The sequence below is a fragment of the Mercenaria mercenaria genome, unplaced genomic scaffold (assembly GCF_021730395.1).
Source record: "Mercenaria mercenaria strain notata unplaced genomic scaffold, MADL_Memer_1 contig_4137, whole genome shotgun sequence".
In the NCBI taxonomy this organism is placed as follows: domain Eukaryota; kingdom Metazoa; phylum Mollusca; class Bivalvia; order Venerida; family Veneridae; genus Mercenaria; species Mercenaria mercenaria.
Genome location: NW_026462343.1, coordinates 36,314 through 63,818, shown reverse-complemented (window position 1 = coordinate 63,818; position 27,505 = coordinate 36,314). Strand labels below are relative to the sequence as shown.

Genomic DNA, 27,505 nt, shown 5'->3' with positions numbered 1-27,505 from the left:
GATCCCAGATAACCCATATTCAAACTTAATCTAGATTTTATCAAGGCAATCATTTTGACAAAAATTCATGAAGATTAATTGAAAAATGCAGCCTCTATCGCATACACAAGGTTTTTCTTTGATTTGACCTAGTGACCTAGTTTTTGATCCCAGATAACCCATTTTCAAACTCGACCTAGATTTCATCAAGTTAATCATTCTGACTAGAATTCAGGAAGATCAATTGAAAAATACAGCCTCTATCGCATACAAAATGTTTTTCTTTGATTTGACCTAGTGACCTATTTTTTGACCCCAGATAACCCATTTTCGAACTCGGCCTAGATTTCATCAAGGTTATCATTCTGACCAAACGACAGACAGACATCGAGTGATCAGAAAAACTCAGCTAAAAAGGACTTAATTTCAATTTTGATAACATCTTATTTTGAAATTGATGGAATACTATGAGAAAAATGTAAGAAATCAATATAAAAGGGAAGTTATTCAGACGAAAATATACTAACATTTTTTAATTGGGTCAATATGACACATGAGCTTATATAAAATATTTTACAGACTGGATAGGAAAGGATCAACGTTGAGTGTTGACCTTCGGGTGTGCACTAGGGGGTCTGGATATTGCACACGACACTGTCACATTATGTGGAACATTTGTTTCTGGTTATATCAAAATCCCTTAAGTGATGACAGAGTTATGGACCAGAAAGGAAAAAAAAACTATTGACCTTTGACCTCTGACAATGACATTGACATTTGAGTAAAGGAGTAAAGGGTTGCGTTTGTGCTAAGTAATATTAAAATTACTATCGACCTTCGACCTCCAAGTGTGACCTTGACCTTTTAGTTAGGGCACTGGGTTTGCGCATGAGACATCGACTTAACATGGGAAACATTTATGCCAAGTACTACTGCAATCCCTTGATCGATGATAGAGTTCTTGACCGGACATGAAACAGACTCTGATCATGCCATGTTAACATTTGACTGCCAAGTATGACATTGACCTTTGCGCTAGGGGTCTGAAATTTGTGCAAAACATATCGCCTTATTAGGAGTACATTTGTGCCAAGTAATATTAAAATCTCTTCATGGATGGCAGAGTTTTGGACCGAACATAAAAAGGCCCTGTTGACCTTTGACCTCCAAGATTGACCTTGACCTGTAAGCTAGGGGTCTGAGTCTTGTGCATGACACGTCGTCTCATCTTGGGTAGCATTTGTGCTAAGTAATATTAAAATTCCTTGATGTATAACAGAGTTATGAGCCGGACATGAAATTGGGGACGAACGGAATGACTGAAAAGCGCAATCCTAAAGTCCACGGAACTGATTTTCAACCAGTAGGGGACTAATGACAATCTTGTTAGCTCCCAGAATTATTCATCTACGTGCGAAGCCAGAGTTTTTTTTATACCATATATAGATATCTATATAACATTCATACAAATCACATAAACAACGTCGAACATACGTTCGTTAAATGACCAATAAACTAAAAAACGAAAACTGATAATTCACAAACCCTATAGACTAACGCATTAATGAGCTTCTAAGTTCCTTAACAAATAGTTTTGATATAAACAAACATAAATCATACAACATATTGTCTATTAGCTTTTTCTTAAATGCTTTGAAATACCTAAAAAGTTATATTTTCAGTTTGTTTCAGTTTTTTTTTTATTCCGAAATACATCTGAATTTGTTTTCCTATGAATTGTACAAGGCCTAGAATATTCATGTTGAAATGGACTGGAAGACATACATTTAATAACAAGTTCTAAATGAAAGTACGCATTAAGTGATTAGGGGATGCGCTTTCTTGTTGGACGTATTTATGCTAATTTTTCCTTTTTTCTAGCTGAACAATAAACAGTTCAAACAGACTTAACTCTAAGACATAATTTTCGTAAATCAATAGTTGCAAGAATCTACTAAATTACACTCATGAACAAAAATAATAAGTAGTTTTCTGAAAAGCTGAATAGAAACAAAACTTAACAAATCAATTATACATGTGTCTAGCATTAAGATATGATCTCTGTAGATGAAAGTTATAAAAATGTTCTAGATTTTACCAAAGTGCAAAAATACAGAGTACAAAATCAAAGATACAAAATTTGACTTGCCTACGAAAGGCAAACAAAATCTTGCCAGCTCCCATTATTATTTTGTTTACCAGAGTCTTTTTGGCTTTTTCGGGGTAACTGATGTGCTTATAAAGGATTCGGAAATGGTTTATTTCTGTGAAATTATCCAATGAACAAGAGTGCCAGACTGTCACAGAATAAGCCCGTCAAAATATTCAGTTACGTATCATAAAGGTAATAATGTTGATGCTGTATGCTAAAATCGCAGTTTTTCAAGTAATCAAAGAGTGCCTGAGGCGATTTGGCTGGTTTTATAACTTGGCCAAGATATTATGCCCACAAACATTGTCAGCAACTTTGGTGAAGATCGAATGAAAACTGTTCGACTATGCTTTTGGACGCCGACCCACCCGCCCGCCACGGGTGTTCACATAATACGTCCCGCTCATTCACAGACGGGAGTATAAAAATCTTTTTACAACTTCAACTGACCAATGAAAAACACAGACACGAAAATCAGTTCGTCCCGGACACTAAGATAGGATTTGACATGCTAGCAAATCAACCAGTTATACACGGAAAATGGTGTCTAACTACATCTTTGATGACACAGTCTTATCCCTGTTAGTCATGTAAATATTATACTAACTGTCAAATGTGTTTGACATCTAAGCAAGATATTTCTGGTAAACGGTTCTTATACGTAATTTGGAAGTATTGTATCATGAAAGTTACATAGCGTTCAATGTGCAAATACCGTTATTCAATTATATATCTATTTAAATCAACATTAGAATGTCACATGTCTTGACATGTCGAATTGCTTCAACTCGACTGTTCCTTAATGGTTATTAAAAATCAGAATAAATAAAGAATTACATAAAAAGATACCAAAAATGTACAGAACAGAAGCATTGGATTTACGTACTTTGCAATATAATTCTTCGAAATTCGCCCTGCAGTTTCTGGGAAAAAGTCGTTTATAAAATGTGGTTAGATGGACATACAAACAGACGAAGGTAGAAAGGCGATCGATATGGCGCTTCCTGGAGGTACAAAATATGTGTATTGTATTCAATTATTTTAGCACAACTTCGTAAAAATGAATGCAGCATCCAATGCTGGATAATTATGAAGAAAATATAGCAGTACTGGATCCTTCACTACATAAGAAATCAAAACAGAAACATGGACTTAGTTCAAGCGGTGTTAACAAATTAACTTATCATTCATGTACTGGTTTGGAATCAATTTCCGGTCACGTATAATTACTGCTACGGTACATTTCGGCATTGTCCGTGCAATAATTCAGTCATGCTCATTAAGATATGTGATGTTCATATCTACATTTTTCAACTTGTTGAGGTACCAAATAAACAGCATATACCGTTTAGGCTTATGACATGAATTAGTTTGAATTTCTGTGAACAAGTAACAAACAAGAATACAGGGATGTCAAAATTTGTATGAATTTACTCTCAATATGCATTGTTTTAAAAATTAAAGACTGGAAAAGCGTAAAAAATATTAATCGTTTAATTTCAATATCCCACCGATACATCCTCAAAACATTAAAATTTGTCCGGCCACTAGTTTACCGCTTGGAGAATATAAACGTTTTTCATGGCCCAGTATGAGACCCCAAGAAAGCCTTATTCTGTGTAAAAAGGTAGTAGTGATAGTATTTTCATTGTAAGAGGAGCTGGATTTTCAAGTTTGGGAAACAATTAACAAAAATATTTTTTTCGGAAACTGATTCCTAACCAGAATATGCTATACCCATGATTAGCCTCTTTAAGTTCTTTCAAACATTATCTGTCTAACTTTTAGAGTTGAAAGCCAGTCTGCCGCTGCCAGTGAACGTAACTTCAAATGTTCCTTTTGCTCGAACATATTCTGCAGCGTCTTCAATATGTATTTCTGTCGTACAGTCATCTACTATATGTGTGACTTTGCATGCATGTAAATGGACAATCACCCCTTTATTTGGCAAGCTGTCCACAAACCTACAGAATGACTGAAATGTCAATGATGACTGAAAAATATTAACCATTTTCAAGGATTGTTTATTTTCAGTATTCATTTGCAAACTGCAATCTCCGAAGTCAACATCAAGAAAAGTGATTCTTTCCAAACATTGAAGAGTTGGAAGTATATCTAAAGTATTAGCAATTGAAACTGGTGATCTGAAGTCCACTATATCTATTTCCGTCAATTTTGGAGCATTTCGGATATCTTCGATTATAGACTTCACAATTTGCCCTTTAGTATTGTCTTGAATCACCAGTAGTTGCAAACTTCCATTATTCAACTTTGTTTCATGAGACCCATATTCATACAGTTTCTGCAACCGCAAATATTTGAGTTGTGAATGGTTAGACAAATTCAGTACTCCGCCACTGCAGACATCATCATGTTCACAACATTTGATTTCACACAAAAAAAGCTGGGTTAAAGCTACAGTGTTCGATATAAAAGTAAATACCTCAACTATGTTTTTATGCTCTAGAATTACATTACACAACGCTAAGGAGGTTAGATTTGTAAACCGTCCATTGGAAACATTAAATCTACCTGTGCAATTTGCAAGAGATAAGCTGACAAAACAAGAACTTGATATAGGTATGTAAGTTTCAAATTGCTCTATGTCAACTCGGCAGGTTTCTGAATAGATATTTTCATTGACGACAAGTTTTTCCAACATTTTTAACGTTGTCAGATCACCGGTATACACGGCTGTGCTGATAGATTTTATATAATGCTTGTTGTTCTCTAGAAGTCTTTTCAACTCGGCGGTGTATTCCTGTCCGATGAAGACATCTGATAATGCCAATGCAGGTTTATACCCAGGACAGTTGCCTTCCTCCAAACAGTGCAGCAAAAGGGTTTGTAAACATCTAAGAGCACCTTCGCCATTCCAACCCTGTTCCAGTATTTCACTAGCTATTGTATTATACGGTTTTCTAATAACTAGATATTGAAACTGATAGTGTGCCGATTGTCTGTATGTTTTTACACTGTTATCGGCAGATACCATGTTATGAACTTCAGCCGAAATGGTCTCCATTGCTTTAACATTCATACCCGAAAGGAAGATAAATATCTGTTCATATTTAAGAAATTCTTCCAGCGACTTACATTTAGAAAATATGCACTTTTTGATATGATCAATGTCTTTGTTCATCGATATGTACAATGCCGCAAAGAACTCCTGATAGCTCTTGTGGAGAAAAGTAAGCTTAATCAACCGGTCGCGTTGCGGTCCAATGACTTTGTTCTTCGACAAGATTCCTACAAAAAGTAAAAAGTCAATTTCGATATCGGATAGGCTATAGGTTTTGCCAAAATTTCTTTTAAAAACAAGTGAAGATTCACCATCAGGGGTGCTAAAGAGCATCTCAAATGCCAGATGACCAATCTTATAAAGAAGGTAGCAAAACTCTGTTAACAAAGTTAGCCTTGAAATAGCATTCGGTGCTTCCTGTTTAAACTCTTTTTTATTTAATTGCTTGACTGATTCACTATTTCGACTTGCAGCTGCTTGGCTTTCTTCTCTTTCAATAGCTCTTGACAAAAGCATTTCTACAGTATCAGCATATATCTCACATCTGGAAAAATTTGTACTTAAACCAATATTCTGAAACCACAAACTTATTAACTGTATCTTTATGATTGGTATTTCTGAAACATCAGCAACTTGTTTCTTCTTCTCGATAGACTCCTGAAACTCCGTTGGCTTTCTGTCTTCCAAGTACTTTTTGTTTAGATGATCCACAACAAATGACGTCAATTTTTCGGACGCTCTCTTGTCTAGTCCCTTCATTACAATTTGTTGATCTATTTGTCTTGTATTCAATCTGTTCGACTCTAACTTCCATGGTCTAGAAGTGGTTAAATAAATGCAGTTGTCACGTGCTTTTCTGTGTGGAATTTTCTTATCAATTGGACAAAATGCGGCTGATTTTGGATGAGACCATTCATCCAAGCCATCGAGAATAATCAGGCATTTTTCGTCTTCGAGAATATGGTCAATTAATTCTGCTTTTTCAGTAGAAAGGAGCTGTTGCTGTATCATAGTTTCTACATGGCACATTTCTGTATCTCTAAGAGAAACAAAAAAGACATAATTGAATAAGTTCATTGTATTAATATCCTCCTCTGAGAAATTTTCATCGGCTTCTCCTGCCGATTGTGCGTGGCACCAACAGAGAACCATCTTTTGACAAATGGCTGTTTTTCCAGTACCCGCATTTCCGGTGATGTAGATATTCCGACAAAGTTGGTCATCTTTGTGGAATATATCATTATACGACTTCACAGTCTTATATTGTTTTCGAACTTTATGGTGCTCTACTTGCTGCATCATAGGCTGCACGTAAAAGTTCAGCAGAGGAGCATCCTCTTCTTCAAACAGAGCAGAGATCGGCAGCGTTGAACATTCCCTCCGATACGAATTTATGAGTCTTCTGCATATATCTGTCAAAGAAAACGTCATCATAAATTAGAGAAATGAACTAATTACAGCAGCAACATTTCTCATTTTATAAGCGTTCGATTCATTTGTGTACCTACAAGTCGCTAAATTTTATGCTTGCTGTCGATGTGCCAGCATTAGAGAACATATTAAAAATTGCCTCCTTGCATGCCACTTTTTTCGAATATGTCCTCCTAAAATAATTAATTGATGTGGCACTCAAATTGACATATGTATGAAGTAAACTTGCGTGTATTTTCTGGACATACGTGTTCCCTATGGCTAAGGCCTTTGACAACAAATCAAGGAAGTTTATGAAGATGTCGTAATCCGTAAGATCGCAAGGTACAGTTATAAGTGATATTAGGTATGCTCATTGTATGTACAAAAGACATTTAAATCGCAGAGATGTTTATTTAGTAAATATTTATTGGTAAAAATGTTAATACTTCTAGAGAGACAAAGAAATAATTGAAACGGCTGGCCTAAGTGCTTATCAGTCTAACACACAAAGTCAACTTTTTCAATTCAATGTTTTGATAATACCAATATGAATTACTTAGATCTAAAGGAATTTGAAACATTTAAATTTGGTTTCATTAAAAATACACGTCGTTAAGAATACTCCATTTCAGAGACGTCGTAACGTCTGCAAAGTAATATGATCGTCCATTGATACAGTGTAATGTTTTGGTTATAATCAATTATAACAGTTTTCAAACATTTATTATGTTTACGTTTTAAATTCTATTTTGAATGCTTGCTTAAAATGTACAGTACTTTACCATACTTTAAACTTGACACTGAAAAATGACGGCAGGACGGCAAAAAATATACAGCACACCTGTGTGATAAACATTTAGGCAAAGGCATAACCGAGACCCATTTTACTCAGACATAAGCAATGTGTAAGTGCACAGACTGACAAACGGACAGAAACACATGCAAAAGAGGCGATCCCTTATATTTTCTTTATTTCTAGTATTTTATCATTTATTATTCCGTTTGAGACATTCATATAAATCTACAAGTCGCAAAAAAAAAAATTATAGCTGTAAGCTTTCGTTTCTTTTTATATTTCAATATGGGTATTTATGTAGTCTTTTTTTATTTATTATCTTTGTGTCTACGTCATACCGGCACAATTACAGATGATAAGGCAATATTCCAGCTTTTCTTGCAGCAGTGTTTTTTCATGTTAAGTGTGATCAAGGCAACACTTCTTGGATATGTAGAGTAGAAACATCAGAAAGACATAGTATACCACTCGGACACAGAGGACCCCTGACCGTTACCCAGCTAACTTTACTTGTCGATTTGTTTCAATTCCGTTTTCATATCCGTTCATACACTTGTCTATTATCGTGTTACGTTTTCAGGAAGTCGAGTTCTTATAATCTGACCTGGTTTTCATATCTCATCTGACAACACAAATACCCAGTATATGAAATCGAGAACACAGTTTAATGATATATCATAAATACCTTTTCGTTTCCTTTTTTGTTTCTCATCTTCATATTTGTCGAAAGAACTTTGGAGCTGCCATATGACTGATTGTACATCTGAACTCGTATTTGCTTCGATAATTTTAATTGCAATCTTTAACATTTCCACTTTTTCTTTCTCTTGCTCTGTCTGTGGCATCACCATTTCAGAAGTGAAAGCAGTTTTTATAACTGCAAATATATCATCCTTCGAAGTGAAGATTGACCATTTGGCTGTCCTCAGCTGTAGAAAATACATTTTTTTTCATATTCATTTTAGATATTTTTGTTTATTATACCCAAAATATAAGACATCTCTTATAAAAAAGAGACCTAAGTTTTCCCTAAATTGTTCAGATACCATTTTGTGAACTTTCTGCGCATCTGACCTCTGAACAGTGATTGTTTGATTGTTAATTGTGTCATTTTTCCTGAACATTTGAAATATTAAAATCATACGCCGACTAACTTAGCCTAACGTTAGAATTTTGCAAAAGGCAAATTTCTATAATAACATTACACGCAAAGTCAAAAATTGCTGAAATGAAATAATATATAATTTTGACTAAAATGTATAAAATTATCAATTATTCCAATGCTCGCAAGGTTGTAGCAAACACAAGCAAATAGAGATCAAATTAATTACACCACATTAAATTCTACGAGTACAAGCCCAGATATGTCAACAGTACAAAGCCATAAGCTATACGGGTATTTGATAACCAGTTCACAGTGAGATATGTATGAAATCCTTGTATAAATCTTCTGAAAATGATTCTTTGGTGTACGCTATAGCCTGTATGTTTTCAACTGAACATGTGTATGTATGATATGATAATAGGGGAAAAGCTTTTCGAAAATGTTTTGGTAGTAAACCATATCTGCGGAACTTCCTTATGACATGATAAAGGTGACATACAATTATTTTTTTGCAAAACAAAAATAGAAAGAGATGAAAAGAAAAGAGGGAAAAACCGTGAAATGACCAAGTCGGCGGTGTCAATTTTTCCCCATTAAAGAACAAAAGTGATATTCATTTTTTGTGTGAAATAGAAGACCACATGTCTTTATTACAGTACAAGAGTATGGTAGATCATTAGTGCCTGGATGGGAACTATTTATCAAATCGGAATATTTGTATACTGACTCGAAATTTAGTTTAGTAAGATTAAAAATCCCGTAATTGCATGAAAGCCATACAACCAAATTTAATGCTGTGAAGCTCTGTTGGCATTAGCCATGGCTTAAAACTAGATCTAAAGACCTTTATTCCAAAGGTCTCACCCTTGCTATGACAGAGTAAATACGGTTCTATCGTTTCCCGAAAAGCTGCGAGGTGTTTGATCGGCACCGTCAGCAGGTAGCAGTGTTTCAGTTTCTCTTTTCAATTACTACATCTATACTAGCAATGAGAAAGCCAAAGCTTTTGGTAACATTTTGATCAGATGAAATATACAACACTCTTCACACCCAGCTCCAGTGTTAATTTTTGGTTTTGATTGTTTTTGTTTTATTTTACCAGAACTTTAATAAATCGAAAAAATGTGTATGAATGAGGTTGTGGGATGGCTTTCATCTGATTAACCCCCGCTGAAAATACGTTTCCTTTAACTCTTAACGTATTACTTAAATGTAAAGAGGAGATTAAAACTTAATGACGTGTAAAGAAAAATAAAAATGGTAGAGCTTTTAATCATTGTTTGTGTTACAATGTTAAACAGTTCATAGAATTTTTATTAACACGTGTTTTATCAATAAAATGCTTAAAATTTACGTAATTGCCTTCCTTTTTATATATATTGTTCTGTTGAGCGTATCTGTGCTCTAATTTTAGGGACTCATAAGACTTAATCATCATAAAAGTTCTTAAAGATTATGTAATTTATTAATTATGTGCTTCAATTGTTTAATGTGTTAAGTGTCTCTCATTGTTCATCTGATAAAAGACTGTTAAGTTAAAATATTATTCAGGTACTGAGATAGTATTACTTGTCATTACACATTCATACATATGCTCTTTCCATAATCTATCAGCATTCAGATGCAAAGTTTATGCTTTTCTCTATTTAGATTTACCTCTGACAACTTTTGCATTGCATCCTGGGCGTCTTGGTACTGCGCAATCTGTTTTTCTTGAAGAACTTTTGTCAACACGTCGAGATTGGTTTGAAATTCTTCGTCGTCGACTTCAAACAATGCTGAATGTCTGACAAATTTAGAAACAGCTCGAGCCTATAAAAAAGATACAAATGAAACTGACTATCGAAACCGTCGCCATTTGTATAGAAATATTGTTTGTCGTTTGTGAACTCCGTCAATAACCTGCTAACTAGAAATGCTATGAAATATTTATTAATAATTTGTAGCACTAAATCTGATGAAAATGACATTTAACATAGCCCATAGGGACAAAAACATACGTTTTACTTGCGTTTATGAGTCTTTTGCAGGGAATATTATTCAAGTTTGAATTAACTGGAGAGGGGATTAGGAATTAAGCCAAAAACATAATAAACATAATAAAGTGTCTTCATGTAAGACTCATTGAAGATTTGTCAATAAGTAGATCTAGTTTCTTTTTCATATCTGACCCCCTCCCCCCCCCCCCCCCCCCCCCCCCCCCCACTCCGCCACACACACACACACTTTCATTTATAATTTTACTCTTCTTTACCTCACGCCTGGTAAAACACAGAGCTACCTCTTTCAGAGGTATACGGTAAATCGCTATGTCGCAACTTCCGAGCTAGTACATGTCGCGAGAAAAAAACGTAAACAAAGGTGATTGTCATCATATTTTTGGCATTTTTTAAGGTATTGTATACATTATCAAAACTCGGGAAATGGTAGGCGATGTAGATTTGATTTAACTTTACAAACAACTTAAAATTCATAAATATATTTCTGATTTTGATATTGTTTATCAGGCGTGTACCTTTGATAAAGAAACAAATCTCTTTTTATTTTGTTATTTGTCGTCTGCTTTGATATTTGTTTTGAAAACACAAGTCGAATACTATCAGGAAGCATTAACTTTTATTACAATAATGAAGATCAACCGGAAATTAAGCTGGCGAACATTAAAAAAACGGATGGTAAACAGGAAGTTGTTGTTCTTCATTTCACTAATATGACGCACAGTTATACTGCGAAACAAATAGCGTTCTATAAACCAACTGTGCTATTTTAGATTTTATATTTCAACTTAATGCCTGGTTGAAAGCGAACCTTCCATTGGACTGTAACTGGTAGCGTTGATCAATCATTTGATGAACATGAAATGAACAACTGAATAGTGATAAAACAGGGGAGTTTCTAAAAACTATTTATCATTTAAACTTAAACATTTGGTTTTGTTTGTCACACTATACTTTCTTTATTTTGTTAATTTAATGTCCACAGTGTCCGATATTCGTGAGGCATAAAGTGTCTCAATTGTCTGTCCTTATGGTTGATAATATATATTCAACCAACTGGATGTTGCCAAGCATGTTTGATGTTAATGTCTCGTACACTGAGACTGAGATAAAGCGTTCTATTCCCGCATTTGATTATGTACTTTCAACATTTAAACACTGGCCAAGTATTCAGAATTGCCAGTAGTTTCGGGGTCATTGGCCTAAACTACAAGTCGCTGTAATAGTCATAGATGGCACAAGCCATGAAATATAAAAGGCTACCGATAAGTAACACGAATTTTTTCAGGCCATAGAAATTACCAAAGTCTTCGTACACAACTTTTGGTTGAAAACAATGATAAAATATGTTTTACTGAATCAGGTTTTCTTGGTCACCAGGACGGCGCACAAACCTGTAAATTAATGCACCAATTTGGTACAGCAAATTTGCCTTTTCCTGGCAATACTCTGTTAGCTGACAAAATATATCGAAATGGACACTCCGTTTTAACACCTTAAAGCGCATTTCAGTTACATAGGAAACATAGTCAAGAAAGGCAAATGTGCGTACGATGTTACAAATATCGTAGAAGATTTTAGCGAATCAGGTGAACACGCAACTGGCCAAACAAAGACACATAAATATGTAAAGCTCCATACACGCAATCCTTGTCGACTGTTGCCTGTTACTGTGAGGGTTTATGCAGCTTTGGTGTGCAGGAGCAGAACCATAGAGCTTATTTATTCTTTGAATTGGGAATAAATCTTTGCATAAAATATGCTATCGCTTCTCGGTAATTACTTTGAGAAACTCCCCCCTTTTTTGTTGCTAATTCGTGGTCCAACTTCACACCGGGATGCGGGTGCACATACATGTATTTTCCTCCTTGTCTGGATTTGATTCACAACTAAATAACATAAAACAATATAATAGCTTGGAGCCGTAGCTCAAAGCCAAACATAGTTAAGGGCATACTTTAGTAATATATAGGGAGGAAAAATGAGAGAATTACTGCTTACATAAAACACGGCTTTTAAAAGAATAAAATCATCTAATATAAACCAGTACCTTACAAAATATGTTATCACTATCTGTAAGCTTTGCAGAAAGTTTCTGAGCGATGTTTTCGTGATTCAGTATGACGTTAACAATGCCATTAAAATCGGTTTCCTCTGCTGACATCTGTGTGCTATATCCTTCTCTCGGCATATAGCACTTGGCAATTTGCCATGGATCACTGCACCATAGCTTAGCGTCAGTATTAATCCAAGAAGGTCCATTATACCTATGTGCTTTTATTATTTTCTCTTTCACTTTAGTACATAAACCTCTTTCTGGACATTCTCTATGAAACGAGTTGCATGTTCTTCGCCTGCACTTTTCGAATAACTTATCACAGATGATAGCGTTCGTAGTGCATGCTGAACATTTTGAATCTGTGTCTATACCTAATAATGTCAAAATGCTGCTGTACATTGCCTGTTGAAAAGAAGTGATTTCATCAATTACGAACTGTTGAATTCCATTTCTTGTGTGCATAAGAGCTAGGCCAGATTTTATCCAGTTGTGAAATTTTGTTTCTGAGATTTTTGACTCGTTATTGTCTTTGCATTCTGCCATTATCTGAGAAATATTAATCCATGTAGTAAATCCTGTCAACTTGAAGCTCTTAGCTATATAGCCATCCGTAGTACAGCCAAGTGCTACAAAATAAAAAAGAAGAAGAAATATTAATGAAGATTTCCAACAATTTAAAATACACATTTACACCCTTAGTTTACTAGGGGAATATAGAAAAGGAGGCCATGTAACTCCAATGAAATCATACTACTGGAAATTTGAAAAACCATTTTCTTGTATTCTTTTACAAAGGAAACGTACACATATCAAAAAATAATCTCACAACGAAAAAATGTCATCGCCAATTAAAGTGTTTCCTTTTTATCTAATTTAAAATCTGCACAACACTTAGGAAGTGTGAATGTGAAAACCTTATGTGATCGAGATGCTGCTTTTCTGTGCTAATATTATGTTAAATATGGCGAATACGGGGGTTACTCAAAATAATTATACGTAAATTTCTGTCATAAAATCAAAATCATAAATATTAGATTTGTATAATTTTGAAAAATAGTTCTATTTGATTTACTAATTCTTAGAGTACCCTCCGAAGGCTGTTCGAGCAACACTTATAAGTTTAAATAATCATTAGAAAGTATAACGATCCATTTACTTGCTAGAACTATGACGGTTTTATTTTGTTGAAAATGTGCAAATACTGACAAAACTTGAAACGAGATACTGCCATTTAAGCGCATCGAAACAAAAAGTGGAAATAACCGGAGCTCACGCTCCACATAGCATTATATGAAAGGATAGGGTTTAGCAATAGGTGTATAGGGTATTACCAGTATTTTATATAAGACTAGACTTTTACCCAAATTAGCTACATCTTCACAAGGCTAATAATTCAGATTTAGAAGCGGCATTTTTGGACTTAAATTAATAATCTAGAATAAATGATAAAAGGGGCGATTTTAATTTTCACAACTTATTCGTTTTGCAAGAGCTTGCTCAAAGTTAGAGGATTTTAATGATAGAAATCTTCATATCTCAAAAACTTATTACAACAGGGTTACCGTCATCATAAGCTACGGGAAGTTTCATTAAATTTTACAACAGTTCGTCCGAACTGATAAAGAAATATAATACTAACATTAAAACACTTTTAAAACTTGGTCTTATATAGAGAGGTAGTTTATAAAATTCGGAAATTTAAGCATAATCTACATTTTACGACGCTCGCGGCAGTTTCGTCATTTTTTTTCTCGCAAAAATAGATTTTGATGTTCTGTATTACAAGATCATGTTATGATGTATTGAACACTGAAATAAAAATTCTAGGTCAACAGCACTGTTTCAGTTTTATTTTATTTATTTTTTCAAAATTTCCATACTCCTACTATGTATTTCAGTAAAGTACAATAACTAGTATAGATTTGAACTCTAAGCATTTTATAACACAAAACAATATTTCTAGTGGAGACATGCTCAGAAAAATCAAAAGAAACTATTTTTTTTTTGCAAGTTTTTGTCAAGGTTAAGTTGGTAGTTCTGCTATTCTATCGAGATTCACATAATAGAACTAAATTAAACTCTGCACATGCATTTGCTTACGTATACCTAATCTAAAACAAAAAAGAATATTTGTAGGTCATCATATTAGATTTGGCTTAAATTAAATTCCAACGAGGTTGGGTGTGGCGGGCATTTAAAGAACGCAGGTTGGTACGAAATACGTTATCAATTTTTATTTCAAACAAGGGTATATATTCAGCCAAAATCTTTGACAGTATTCTGTTTTTGTCCACAGTTTAAGGAAAAGATAGATCTAATGGACCTAGGTCGCTTGCCTGAGGAGCATCTGGAATAAACTCACTGAAAGTGTGACTGAAGAAACTGTTGTTGTTCTTTTTTTTGAATTTTCAAAGGAAGAAACAGAGAGGAAGCATTCAAGCTGCTGCATCCTTAACCTTTAACATATTGATCTTAAAAGCAATAGGGGTTATCTACTCCATTTGGCCAATCATCATACTAAGTTTGAAGGGTGCAGGTTAAAGGCTTCTCGGTAAATGCTACTGAAACTGTTTAAATTTAGTGTTTAGAGGTGAATGATTTGAACATGTGATCCAGAGATATATCAAGTTATCAAACGGCAGATTTCTTAATAAGCAGATGTCTACGTGTTTCTGAAGTATTTTGATGTCATGGGTGTAGGTTTCCGCCATTCTCCGAACAAAACTGATAGTTCCCGAATACGGGTGTACGGTACGGGTATTAGGTGCAGCCAAATTGGCACGGTGTTGGGATAAATATCGACCCGTCTGTAAAAAAACTACAGCGAGTGCCTTTAATCAGATATTTTTAAAATGTGTTGAAAAGTTTATCAAAAGAGGATACAATGCGAATATCGAGAAGCACAGCTGGCCCCTATAAAGTTAATCGCTACGCTTTCCTATTTGATGGTTCGATGAAGACTCTTTGGTTATTTTCTCGCTACGCTTTCCTATTTAATGTTTCGATGAAGACTCTTTTGTTATTTTCTCCTTAATCCGGAGGGAGTGAAATTTTGTCTTGCAGCTTTCTTAGTCGTGCCATTAAAATTTAGGCTCTTAGTGATCTGACTTTAGACCATTTTTGAGTACAATCGTGCAATTATACCTAAGATTTACCATAATTTTAGGTTTTACATAATATGATCTGGTATTTTTCATCAATGTTAGAGTCTTTCGCAGCGGGGAATGGCTTTATTAACATTGCGCTGTCTAATTTGTTGAAAATACGGTGAGTGCGAGACTGGCATGCCTTAAACGCATTTAAAAACCCCAGATTCCATTATATAGGGTACTGATCGTTCATATGCGTTGCCCCTACTTTCAACTTGTTTTCTGTCTGTCATGTGTTTTGTGTTGCATATGATGTCTTGTTTGTTTTTAGCGTTTCTTTCCTTTTTCTCCTCACTCCCCATATCGCCCCATCCCAACATTGCCATTTGCATTAATGCTCCATTGCTTTTGCATCCTCTCTCCTTTTCCTATGAGTAAGTTATCGTGCTCAACTTAATTTTGGCTGCCGGATTTCTTAGGCGGTGCGCGATTGTTGTTCTTTTTATGCTAATGTGTGGGCGTATGTGTGCTTGTGCGTTTGAGTATCTTGCCCTACAGTGTTATTATGTATTACTTGTCTGTTTGTTTATCTTTGTCTTTGTAAGTTAGTTATATATGTTTGTGTGTGTTTGTCTTTTGTACGTGATTGTCTGTGCTGCTGTGGTTTACGTTGCAGGGTAACTATTATTAAGGAACGTAGCATTTCCTTTTGAATATTCATCCTTGGTCCACCCCTCCCCGCACACACATACTCTCTCTACCCTCTACACCTTGCTCCCCTTTTCTCTATATTTTGCATTTTGTATAAAATTAGGATGTGTACTTGTTGGATTTTTGAAGCAACCCGACTATAATATTTTATAATATTTTCCGTTACAGTTTCTTTATGTTGAGTGCCATCTTTGTATTTGCATGGCTCTGGGGCTGTGTTTGTGATTCTCTGTGCTTCCGAGAAATCTACCCTTACCTATTATCTTTTGCCTTTTTTACGGCGATAGATTAAGTTTCGTGGCATCCATTTAATTCAAAAAGTAAATTTATCATTTATTATAACAAGCTCGTTGAGACCTATACGTTGTTGTAATTTTCAAATAAGGACTATGCACCGAAGGAATGGTTACTTTATGCAAAAATCATGACAAGATCTTTCTACGAAATTACTGCTTTCGAGCGGAATGACTAAGTAGTGTATAAAACTGGTCCATACATTTTTTAAAACTAAAATTGTCGTATAGATTTATTTTACTGCAAAAAGAGCAAAAAACATACTAGGGTCTCCACTCCGTTTTCGCTGTTTAGTCTTAAATTCCCCTCTATCCCGTTTTTATGCATCAAAATTTCACAAATATCTGTTGGTACTTTAGTGAAAAATAGGATTATCACAAAAAAGTTTACTACAAAATAAATTTCGTTTTAAGCGTATCCTAATTTTGTAAGCCATTTTCCGATTTCTTTCCTATACTTGTATATCTGAATAACATATTACGCACCAAAAAGCGTAATAAAAAAAAATGACACTTCTTCTTAAACATTCTACTGCTCGTTCTCTCCTCCATAGAATTTCCTTTTTAATGTTCTGATAATGTTGCTGAAATGTTTTTGAATAAAATAAGATTACAACATTTCTTGACTAGCGGGTTAATTTTCACTCTACGGTGCTATGAAAATTAAGAAGGTTTAGCACAGTTAAAACGTTACGCGTTTTACCCGCGTTTTACAACCAAGTTCACATTGTCTGTTTGTACGATTTATTTGCATCCTTTACTTAAAGGCTGGTTGCATTATTAAATAAATTTTCGTATCTTGTTTAAGCCCATTTCAACTGTTTCATAAATAGTTAAAAAACAATTTTCGCCGGAATTCGTTAATTCGAGCCCTACAGGAAACGCGCTCCTTGAAGTGGGAAAATAGTAAATTTCTTACGTAGAGTACTTAGGCTACTGGTTAGAAGCTATAAAGCAGACCGCCGCGACATAATTGGAAGCTTGTTGAGAAACAATTAATTGGTATCAAATGCATAAGTGCATAGAGAATATTAGGTTACTGTCTGATAAATTTAAATTTATTAGGCGAGTTGAAGAAAATATATTAGGCGAGGCTCGAGCCTTATATTTTTTCGTAGACGAGCCTAATAAATTTAATTTATTTTCAGACAGTAATCTAATATTCCATTTATCCTACCTGTTCAGAAAATTGGAAAAAAGTCGTTGGAAAGAGCAACAGCGTGCAGACTTGACGTCATATAATATGACGTTTGCTAGTGTAATTCAGTTTGTGGAAAATTGAAAAAATGCAATAACTTTTTTGTTTCTGGATAAAAACTTTTGATTGTACCACTTATTTTCTTAGTTAGAACATTTCCAATACAACGATAACAGCCTCAATGAAAAATTCGGAAAAAAATTGTTTTCAAAATTTCCGGCTGAAGTGCTGTAAAAGTGAAAAATAGCAATAACTGTTTTGTTTCAGGATAAAAACCTTTGATTTGACCATTCATTTTCTAAGTTGAGACATTTCCAATACAATGGTGATGATCTAAATGCAAAATTTTGGTAAAATAAGCAATTTCAAAAGTTCCCGCAAAAGTGATATCTTGACACTGACTAGATAAAGCAAAGTTTATTAGGCAGGCCGATATTGTGCTATATCTTATATGAGGGTAGGATACTTTATGTATTTCATGTCCGTACACTTTTAACATCTGACATTAATTTCATGTCGTTTTGACTGTTCATAATTCGACCAACTTAAATACGTCATTTGCGTCAACATTTTATTTTTACAGGCACTAAACTCATTTCCACAGCTATTTACAAATGTCCCATTGAAAAATATTAGTCACGGACAGAGTGACCGTACCGGACTAAGTATACCAGTGTGTTATCCGGTTCGACATGAGAGGTGTGAGTAAATTTTGACTGCATGAAATAGACAAAAGACTAATTCTGAGAGTCAGTTATAAATGAAGTTTCAAAACAGAAATTATCTTAAAATCTGAATTGCACATATTTGTTAACCATGGTTTCAAATGTTGATTTAAAAAGATAACATTGTGGAAATGGATGTATATGCAAATATTGAAATAACTTGTAGCCTGACTTAGCTGTTTTTGTTATTTTTTATGTATTACTTAATGTATGAAACGACGAGCAATCAAATTAAGTAAGCAATTAATTGTTAAAACGAGATAGTTCATTGTTTCATCACTACCTGCCCGTTTATTTATATTACATTCTACCGTTTTTTCTCTGGTTTCTACATTTTATGATAATGTTGTTTAAAACAGACTCTGGGTGGTCATGTTTCGGGGGACCCTGGTTCTAAATTTACGTAAAATTCTGGAATTGGCACCGATCTTTTATTTTTTATTCTTCAGGCCATTCATATCAACCGTTTGAAAATGACAGCGATATAGCGGCTATATCCACCATAATATTCACATTATTTGAGTTTAAAGAAAATAAAATAAATTAAAAAAAAAAAAAAAACCCAAACAATTACTAACTAGAAGATGCCTTTGTAAAAAAAACGCATGTCTCCTCCACTGCATAGTCGTATATGTAAGAAGTCAATAGGGGAGAAGAGCGAAATCAAAGAGACACTGATGGTTGGCTGCAATAGGGATCACCTATTTGGCATGCCCAATCATCCCACTAAGTTTCAACATTCTGGGCCTAGTGGTTCTCAAGTTATGAATTGGATACGGTTTTCCATGTTCGGGCTACTGTGACCTTGACCTTTGATCAAGTGACCCCAAAATCATTTGAGGTCATTTACTCTGCATGTCCAATTATCCTATTAAGTTTCAACATTCTGGGTCAAGTGGTTCTCAAGTTATTGATAGGAAAGAGTTTTCTATGTTCAGTCCCCTGTGACCTTGACCTTTGATGAAGTGACCCCCAAAAACAAAAGAGTCACCTACTCTGTTATTCCTATCTCCCTATGAAGTTTGAAGGTTCTAGGTCAAATGGTTCTGAAGTTATAAACTGGAAATGGATTTCCATATTTTTCTGTCCACTGCGACCTTGACCTTTAACGGAGTGACTCCAAAATCGATAGGGGTCATCTCATCTGCATGACCAATCATCCTATGAAGTTCCAACATTCTGGGTCAAGTGGTTCTCAAGTTACTGAATAGAATTTGTTTTCCATGTTCAGGCCCATGTGACCTTGACCTTTGATAGAGTGATCCTAAAATAAACAGGGGTCATCTCCTCTGCATGACCAATCATCCTATGAAGTTTCAACATTCTGGGTCAGGTGGTTCTCAAGTTACTGACCGGAAACGGTTTTCCATTTTTAGACTCCTGTGACCTTGAACTTGAACTAAGTGACCCTAAAATCAATAGGGTCATCTACTCTGCATGTCCAATCATCCTATGAAGTTCAAGTGGTTCTCAAGTTATTGATCGGAAATGGTTTTTCATGTTCAGGCCCCAGTGACCTTGACCTTTAATAAGTGATCCCAAAATCAATAGGGGTCATCTACTCTGCATGACCAATCATCCTATAAAGTTTCAACATTCTGGGTCAAGTGGTTCTCAAGTTACTGACCGGAAATGGTTTTCCTTGTTCGGGCCCCCGTGACCTTGACCTTTAACGCAGTGACCCCAAAATCAATAGGGGTATTCTAGTCTGCATGTCCAATCATCTTATGAAGTTTCAACATTCTGGGTCAAGTGGTTCTCAAGTTATTAATCGGAAATGGTGTTCCATGTTCAGGCCCCTGTGACCCTGACCTTTGACGGAGTGACCCCAAAAACAATAGGGGTCGTCTACTCCATAAGTCCTGCCACCCTATGATGTTTGAAGTTCTAGGTCAAATGGTTCTCCAGTTATTGATCGGAAATGAAGTGTGACGTAGGGACGGACAGACGGACGGACAGGGAAAAAACAATATGTCTCCCCCAGAGGGGGGAGACATAATAAAAAGATGTGTCTTTATCTGGGTGTTAAATATGAATACGGTCAAATGATCCTAGCTATATTTTACTCAGAACATAAATGTGTATTTTTGCTTCATGACGTTCATTCTAGCTTTTTCATAAATATATTTAAAGTAAGCAGTAGTTATATCAGCTCCTTTTGTGATATACAAGTAGATATTTAATTGTTTAAATATGATAAAAAAAAAACTGGATGTGAAATGAAACCTTAAACATACAAGTTGTTTACCGTCAACGCTTAGAACGCAAAGACGTGGCGTCGCCAAGAGTAAAGTTCGACATTCCGCTAGATGACCTAGAAGAACGGGGAGAAACTATCAAGGTACTTTCATTTTCTTTACTTCCAGGAAAGATGAAGGTCATCTGACGTCATTTTCTTTCTGCTTGGCGAGATTGTATAAAAATGTGCTAAACGTCAAAACGTTATGCATGCGCGTAGCGTAGATTACTCAGTTACTCGGCTGAGTAGCATTTAAAATCCAAAAATAAAAAGGCTAAAAACTCCATAGAAGCAATAAAAACTGATCAGGAGTGGGTATGGGGATATGGGGACAATGTCATAGCATATGAGTAGGCTGTTGTCTTTGTCCTTGACTTTGTTATAATTTTTGTGACGACAGACTGCTAGCTGCTGCTTATATATCAAAATTTCTATCAAAATTTCTAAATTTTGTTGTTGTTTTTTCTTGCTCTTCTTGCGCATGTTATTGGGAATACATATCTAAATCTAAATTCACTTACAATTTTAAATACATATATGATTTAAGATGCATATACTAGCTGCTATTGACCATAAGAACAATCTTCGTGATGGCAATTGTCCATCAGTAGTAAAATTTGGAAGGATAAACAACTGTGTCTGTAACAACTATAATTCCAAATTCGCTACACTCAAACAAAAATAAATTATTTATCCCGTAATCAAAGAGAATCAACGGGAGCAACAAGAACATATTCATAAATTAATATTTGGACCACTCAGCTTTTGTCATATAAACTATCAATTCATTAGTTTCTACATGGAAAACGGTTATAAGTATATTTTCCGGGCATTATACTGCGAGGCACCTACCCAACCCTACTCCAATCCGTCGTGGGAGGGGGTAATATAAAGAAACCAAGTTTCAACACCAGCCTCCTTCTTCTTATGCTCCGACACCCATTTCCCAAAATTTATTGCCGAAAAAAAATATCACTAAAATTATTTAACGCACGAAATAATTATACACCATACACCTCAATACCTTTGAAATATGGTAATACCTTGATTTCTTTAAACCAATGATACACATATGTAATAATATTAGGTTATTTAACATTGTTCTGTACAATACGGAGATATATTTGGACGAGTACCCAGCTGAGAAAACAATATTGGACGAGCCGCTAGGCGAGTTCAATATGGTTTTCTCAGCTGGGTACGAGTCCAGATATATCTCGTATTGTACAGTACAATGTTAAATAACCTTTTTATTCTATATCTATTTTATCTTACTATAATAATAGTTTAAATTAAAAATGTTTCACAGAAAATTGTATTCTTGCCTTTTCTAGTTCTTAGGTATGAGTGCAAATGTATATTATACAGAACAATGTTAGACCTTAAATGACCTTTTTATTCTATATTTAATTCACTTCATACGTATTATACGTAATTCATTGAAATGGGTGGTAATAATACTTGGCTGAGATATTATGCCCACAAACATTGTCAGCAAGTTTGGTGAAGATCAGATGAAAACTGTTCGACTTAAAAGAGCGGACAAGGCTAAATTCCCCGTTTTTCGAGTAATTCAAGGACTATAATCAAAGAGTGTCTGGTACAATTTGGCTGGTTTTCGAAATTGGCCGAGATGTAATGCTCACAAACATTGTCAGCAAGTTTGGTGAAGATCCGACGAAAATTGAATTATAGAGCAGACATGTTTTGGATGCTGACCGCCCGTCCGCTGCCATTCATAATCTTCTCCATTTTGTTTCTTAACCGTTAAATAAAAACTGCTGAAGTAGCTATTCAGACAGTCAGGGCTGATACCAATTTCTAGGTTTCGTCCGGAACGGCTTCTTTTAGCGACTTTTCAAATATTCCAACATCTGATGATCCTTTTTACTGTATTTTTAAGTTTTTGATTATTAACGAACGTTTTAATATCTAAATCAGATAGTATTGTTATCCCTTGAATCGTTTTTGTGTGTTGTAAACAATAAAACTCAAATTAAATCCAGATTTCAAGACGCATAATCAAACTCTGTACATAGAGCGCCTACTTCATCCGATTTACATTCGGAACATTTTCACGCGTTTCGGGCTTTATCGTATGTTTAACATGGGACTGTTGGACCGTCCAAATATGGAAAATACAGGATTTTTTGTACGCGCGTGCGTCCAAATACAGAGAATACAGGATTTTTGTACGCACGTGCATCCAAATACCGTAATATATTGTACGGTCACGTGTTGCAAATGAACGTTCGCGATTGGATAGATAAAATAGGTATAGAATAAATACTCATAATCAGCAAATATTTAATTACTAATGTCGTCTACGCATTTCCTTTATTATCGTTACGTGAATTTAGATTTAAATTTTAGCCTAAACATCTCCCACAAGACTTTTGTTTCTGTATCATTATTTACTTGATTGTTTCCAAGAATGTTGAGATACATTTCACAGAAATTGTAAATTATGAAAATCAATGTTCATGGCAAGGACGCCTGTGATATTACAAACATGCAACAGATGGCAAACAATAACTTTTAGTAATTACCTTGGTCTGGAAATCAATATAATGCTTACAACATTTTCCTATAACTGCAATATTTAAAAGAGAATTTACCGTAAATTTACTTGAAGAATGAAATAAGAATCTCTTAAAAGAGTTCCATCATTTTGTCTGTTTTGAAACTGTGCATAAGTCAAAGTTTGTCCTCAGCAGTCTGATCAATTCCTAGGCATTTTAGAGTATTTACTGCATGGTAAACTGCATGCATTTCGTTGTAACACGTATGAACACGTGTGTACTTTATCTAAGAATTGAATGCTATTTTCTGTGTGTTTATATGGGTAAATACCACTTTGATACTTCCTGCAAATTCATAAATCGCGCTAGCGTTGCTTGGATGATTAGCGAGAAGCCTTCCAGTCACGGTGGTTCATACCCGTATAAACGCACAAAAAAAAAATAGCTTTCAATTCTTATATTTACATTTTACGATAGCTTGCTACAAAAATAACTGCTTTCCAGGAGTATCAGAAAACCAAAATAAAATGTGAAGATATCGATCTTTTCGTCATCTTATAACAGAACAGTAAAAAAGATCCGCCCACGGTCAACTGTAATTCGCCTTCTGATAAAAATACAGTTCCTGGTTGGAACGAGGCCATTTTGTTCATTTTTTGTGAAGGCCATCAGATTACTCGTGCAGTCTCGCGGAAAGGGCCGTCATTGAAATTATTATTCCAATGTTGTTTATACAGACATTAACGCGTTTGTTTTTCCATATAAAAATTATAGTGAATGCAAATTTTCTATACAACAAATAAGTTGGAAAAATAACTCATGTTGCTTAATTTGTTAATAACATAGTTCGTCCTGAATAAATAGATAGTCTGTCAAAGTCCTACGAAAATGCCAGTACCTACCCCTTTTCCCGACCCAAATTTGTAACGTTCACAACTTAAATAGACCTTTCTTTACATTCCGAGCCGTTTTTGAATATTTTGTTTTAAACTGAAGAAGCATAGTTTTGGTTAGAAAATTCACCAAAAGCCATCCTTTCTATTTGTTTGCTCTAAAATGTTCACGGGGAAGGCTCCACGGACCCCGCTGGAGGAGGGGATTCCTCCTCTCACACTCCCGCCCTTGAGTAACATCTAAATTGATTACGCTACGATCCTGTTATGTTTATGCTATTATGTTGGATTTAAGCACTTGTTGAAATAGTTATTGAAGATACTCTTGAGTTGTTAGATTAATCAACTAGTTCACTTTTCACGATTTGTAGGTCTGAGTTGCCTTTTTTATATAACATACTCAATTTCAATTGTCTTCATATTCCAGCTTATTGAAATGTGACACGTTTAATAGCTACCCTTTTTTGATACACGCATCGAGTATTCCGTAGTCACTCGGCAAGTGTAACGATGGCATAACATTGCCAGATGTTCATTAACATAAGCGAAATGCCACCGGCTAGCTCTCTCTCTCTCTCTCTCTCTCTCTCATTGAAGTATATCACAATGAAGTCATGTTGAACTATCAAGCAGTCAAGCAGTATTTTAGTTCCCAGTCTTTACCTGTAGGCTTGATTTCTAATAAGATATTTATCTGTAGCGAAGCAAAGGATCTTACGATCAATAGTAATATTCACAATATAATTGCATGTACAACACGAGTACTATAAAATTCCTGCTTTTCTTTTAAATAAGATAAATAGTTAAATATCGTAAGAGTACACTTTCAGAAAGCATTACATTACAGGTGTTTACACTTGCATTAGTAAATAAAAGATGTATTTCAAAAAAAGAAAAAGGTCAATTTTCAAGCAAGAAAGGCATGACTGTTTCTACAGAATAGTATGATTTTACTTGTCAATAAATTCAAATTGGAATTAAAATATAAGTAAATATACATATTTGCGTTTGCTTTATTATAACAGCTGTAATTTCTTTGCTTGCGATGCGTATCAACAAAATGTATGTCACGCTTTCATCGTTTAGTCATTAGTTCACAAACATCAAGTAGAACTCGATCGATAGAAGAGAAAACTATTTTACTACGTATAATGCTAAACAAAAATATTTAAAGCTTATAATTCTCTACAATTTAAACGCGATTAATTGGTTAATGTTATCAGCGATATATTCTTAAAATTTAGTTTTAATATTTAATAGATCTACACATACATATATATGAAAAATGCTCACCTTTATTGATTATGTTGTATCCTTCCTGTCCTGTTACATTTTGTTACTTATTTTAGTTAGTGTATGTGTGTTTAAAATTAAATAATATTTGAATTCCATTAAAACACAAATATGGCGACCATTGTTACGCATAAATAATGTAATGCTATCATTCCGGCTTCAACTGAATCATTGGAAGGGAAATAATCCATATAGGCATAACAGCATAATCTGCTTCCGTAGTATAGTCGAAAAATAGATCCTAATATATCCATGTTTAGCGCATAAATTTGCGCGTAAGTCTGGGACCAAGCGGACAATATTTTACTCGTAGAATATACTTTTTATATAAGATCTTATTGCTGTTGATATTCACAACATCGTCAAGTTATTTTACATAAAAACGAAAGTAGGATGTTTATATTGCGGACCAATTTCAGAAATGCGGAAATATGAGGATACCTATAATGGACTGTAATTCGACATTTAAGCAAATGTATGGATGTCTTGTGAAAAATGGGTCTGTGACTGAAGTCGTTATTATACCAATATGGACCCGAAAGATAATAGATAAGGGTAGATTTCTCGGAAGCACAGAGCACGCAACACAAACACAGCATCAGAGCCACGCATTTATAATAATTTTCTTCCTGGTACAAATGACCATTGAACTCCTGCACTTAAAGGACTATAGATTTTTGTTCATACATTCCCTGGAAACGAAAGACGCCATAATAACATTTTTGTAAAGGACCAAATTAAAGTTTTTTGTTTTTGAGCTGCAAAGACATTTACAACAATTTTAGAGAGAAAAAAAAGTTGTATGAAGTTGGCTATGAGATCGACAATCGTAGATTGAAATGCAATTTTCAGAATTGTTTAGTTCGTAGATCGAGTTTCAAATGTAGGCTTGGGTCTGCAATCGTAGATCGACATTCGAAAGAGTTCAGCTCGTAAATAAACATTTGAATACGTTCACACCGCAGATCAACATTCAAAAAGGAACGGGTCGAACATCAGCATTAGAAAACGTTCAGATCGCATATCAGCTTTCAAAATTGTTCAGGTCGTAGATCAACATTTGAAAATTTTCAGATTACAGCTGAACATTATAGAAGTTCAGAACGTAGATTAACATTATATTATTCGAATTTATCAACATTCTATGACAACCATTGTCTGCAATCGTAGATCAACAATTGATATTTTTGATAACAGATTTTAAATGCTGATCCATATTTCCAAGTACATATGTTTCCGCACCGAGTTTTTTTAATGAATTTGGTCTCCGCATAAAGAATATCGGAACTATTTTATCAAATTTTGAACTGAAACCATGATTATCAGATAGGAAATGATCTAACTAAGGAAATAAGCCTAATATATATATATATATATATATATATATATTAGGCTCCTGAGATCAAAAGAGATTACGTGAATGTTTTCACGGTGATCCAAAAGTAGAATTCTAAAATTAAACATGCTTTAGAAGATAGTGTAGTATAGTCTGGCCAGCCGTGCCTCTCCTGGCATTCTTTTAAGCACAGTTCGGGGTCGTCGGCCTTCTACAAGGCATCCTGGTGGCTTACTCCTACCAAAGCATCCGGTTCCAACTTTGGGAGATGGTCGGACCACAGCGATCCCGTGATTGGAATTCAACAACAAACAACTCGGTCGAGAATGCCCTCTGCTTAGATAGTTTTTTTCAACCACATTAAAGTAATTACGGAACATGAAGAAGTTAATGAGTTCGATCCCCGGACGAGGCGTATGTTCTCCGTGATTTAATAAAAGACATTGTGTCTGAAATTATTCGTCCCCCGCCTCTGATTCATGTGGGGAAGTTGGCAGTTACTTTAGAAGAACATGTTTGTACCGGTACGGAATCCAGAATCATTTGTTAGGTTAAATGACCACCGATACACAAATAAATTACTGTTGAAAAACGGCGTAAAACCCAAAACAAACAAACGCACAAATCAATGATCTGAAATGACCAGAAAATACAAATAACAAAACTATTAAAACTATCAATTG

General features: G+C 34.8%; 1 protein-coding gene across 1 annotated transcript; it reads right to left on the bottom strand.

The window, feature by feature from the left end:
• Positions 1 to 40: 40 nt before the first annotated feature.
• Positions 41 to 13,141, bottom strand: LOC128553640 (uncharacterized). The gene is made up of 4 exons (XM_053534815.1): positions 12,515 to 13,141; positions 10,124 to 10,279; positions 8,048 to 8,291; positions 41 to 6,565 (listed from the first exon to the last, which is right to left on the bottom strand). The coding sequence occupies exons 1-4, from the start codon at positions 13,064 to 13,066 to the stop codon at positions 3,909 to 3,911; spliced, it is 3,609 nt and encodes a 1,202-aa protein (XP_053390790.1). The 5' UTR covers positions 13,067 to 13,141; the 3' UTR covers positions 41 to 3,908.
• Between the last annotated feature and the right edge of the window lie 14,364 nt (positions 13,142 to 27,505).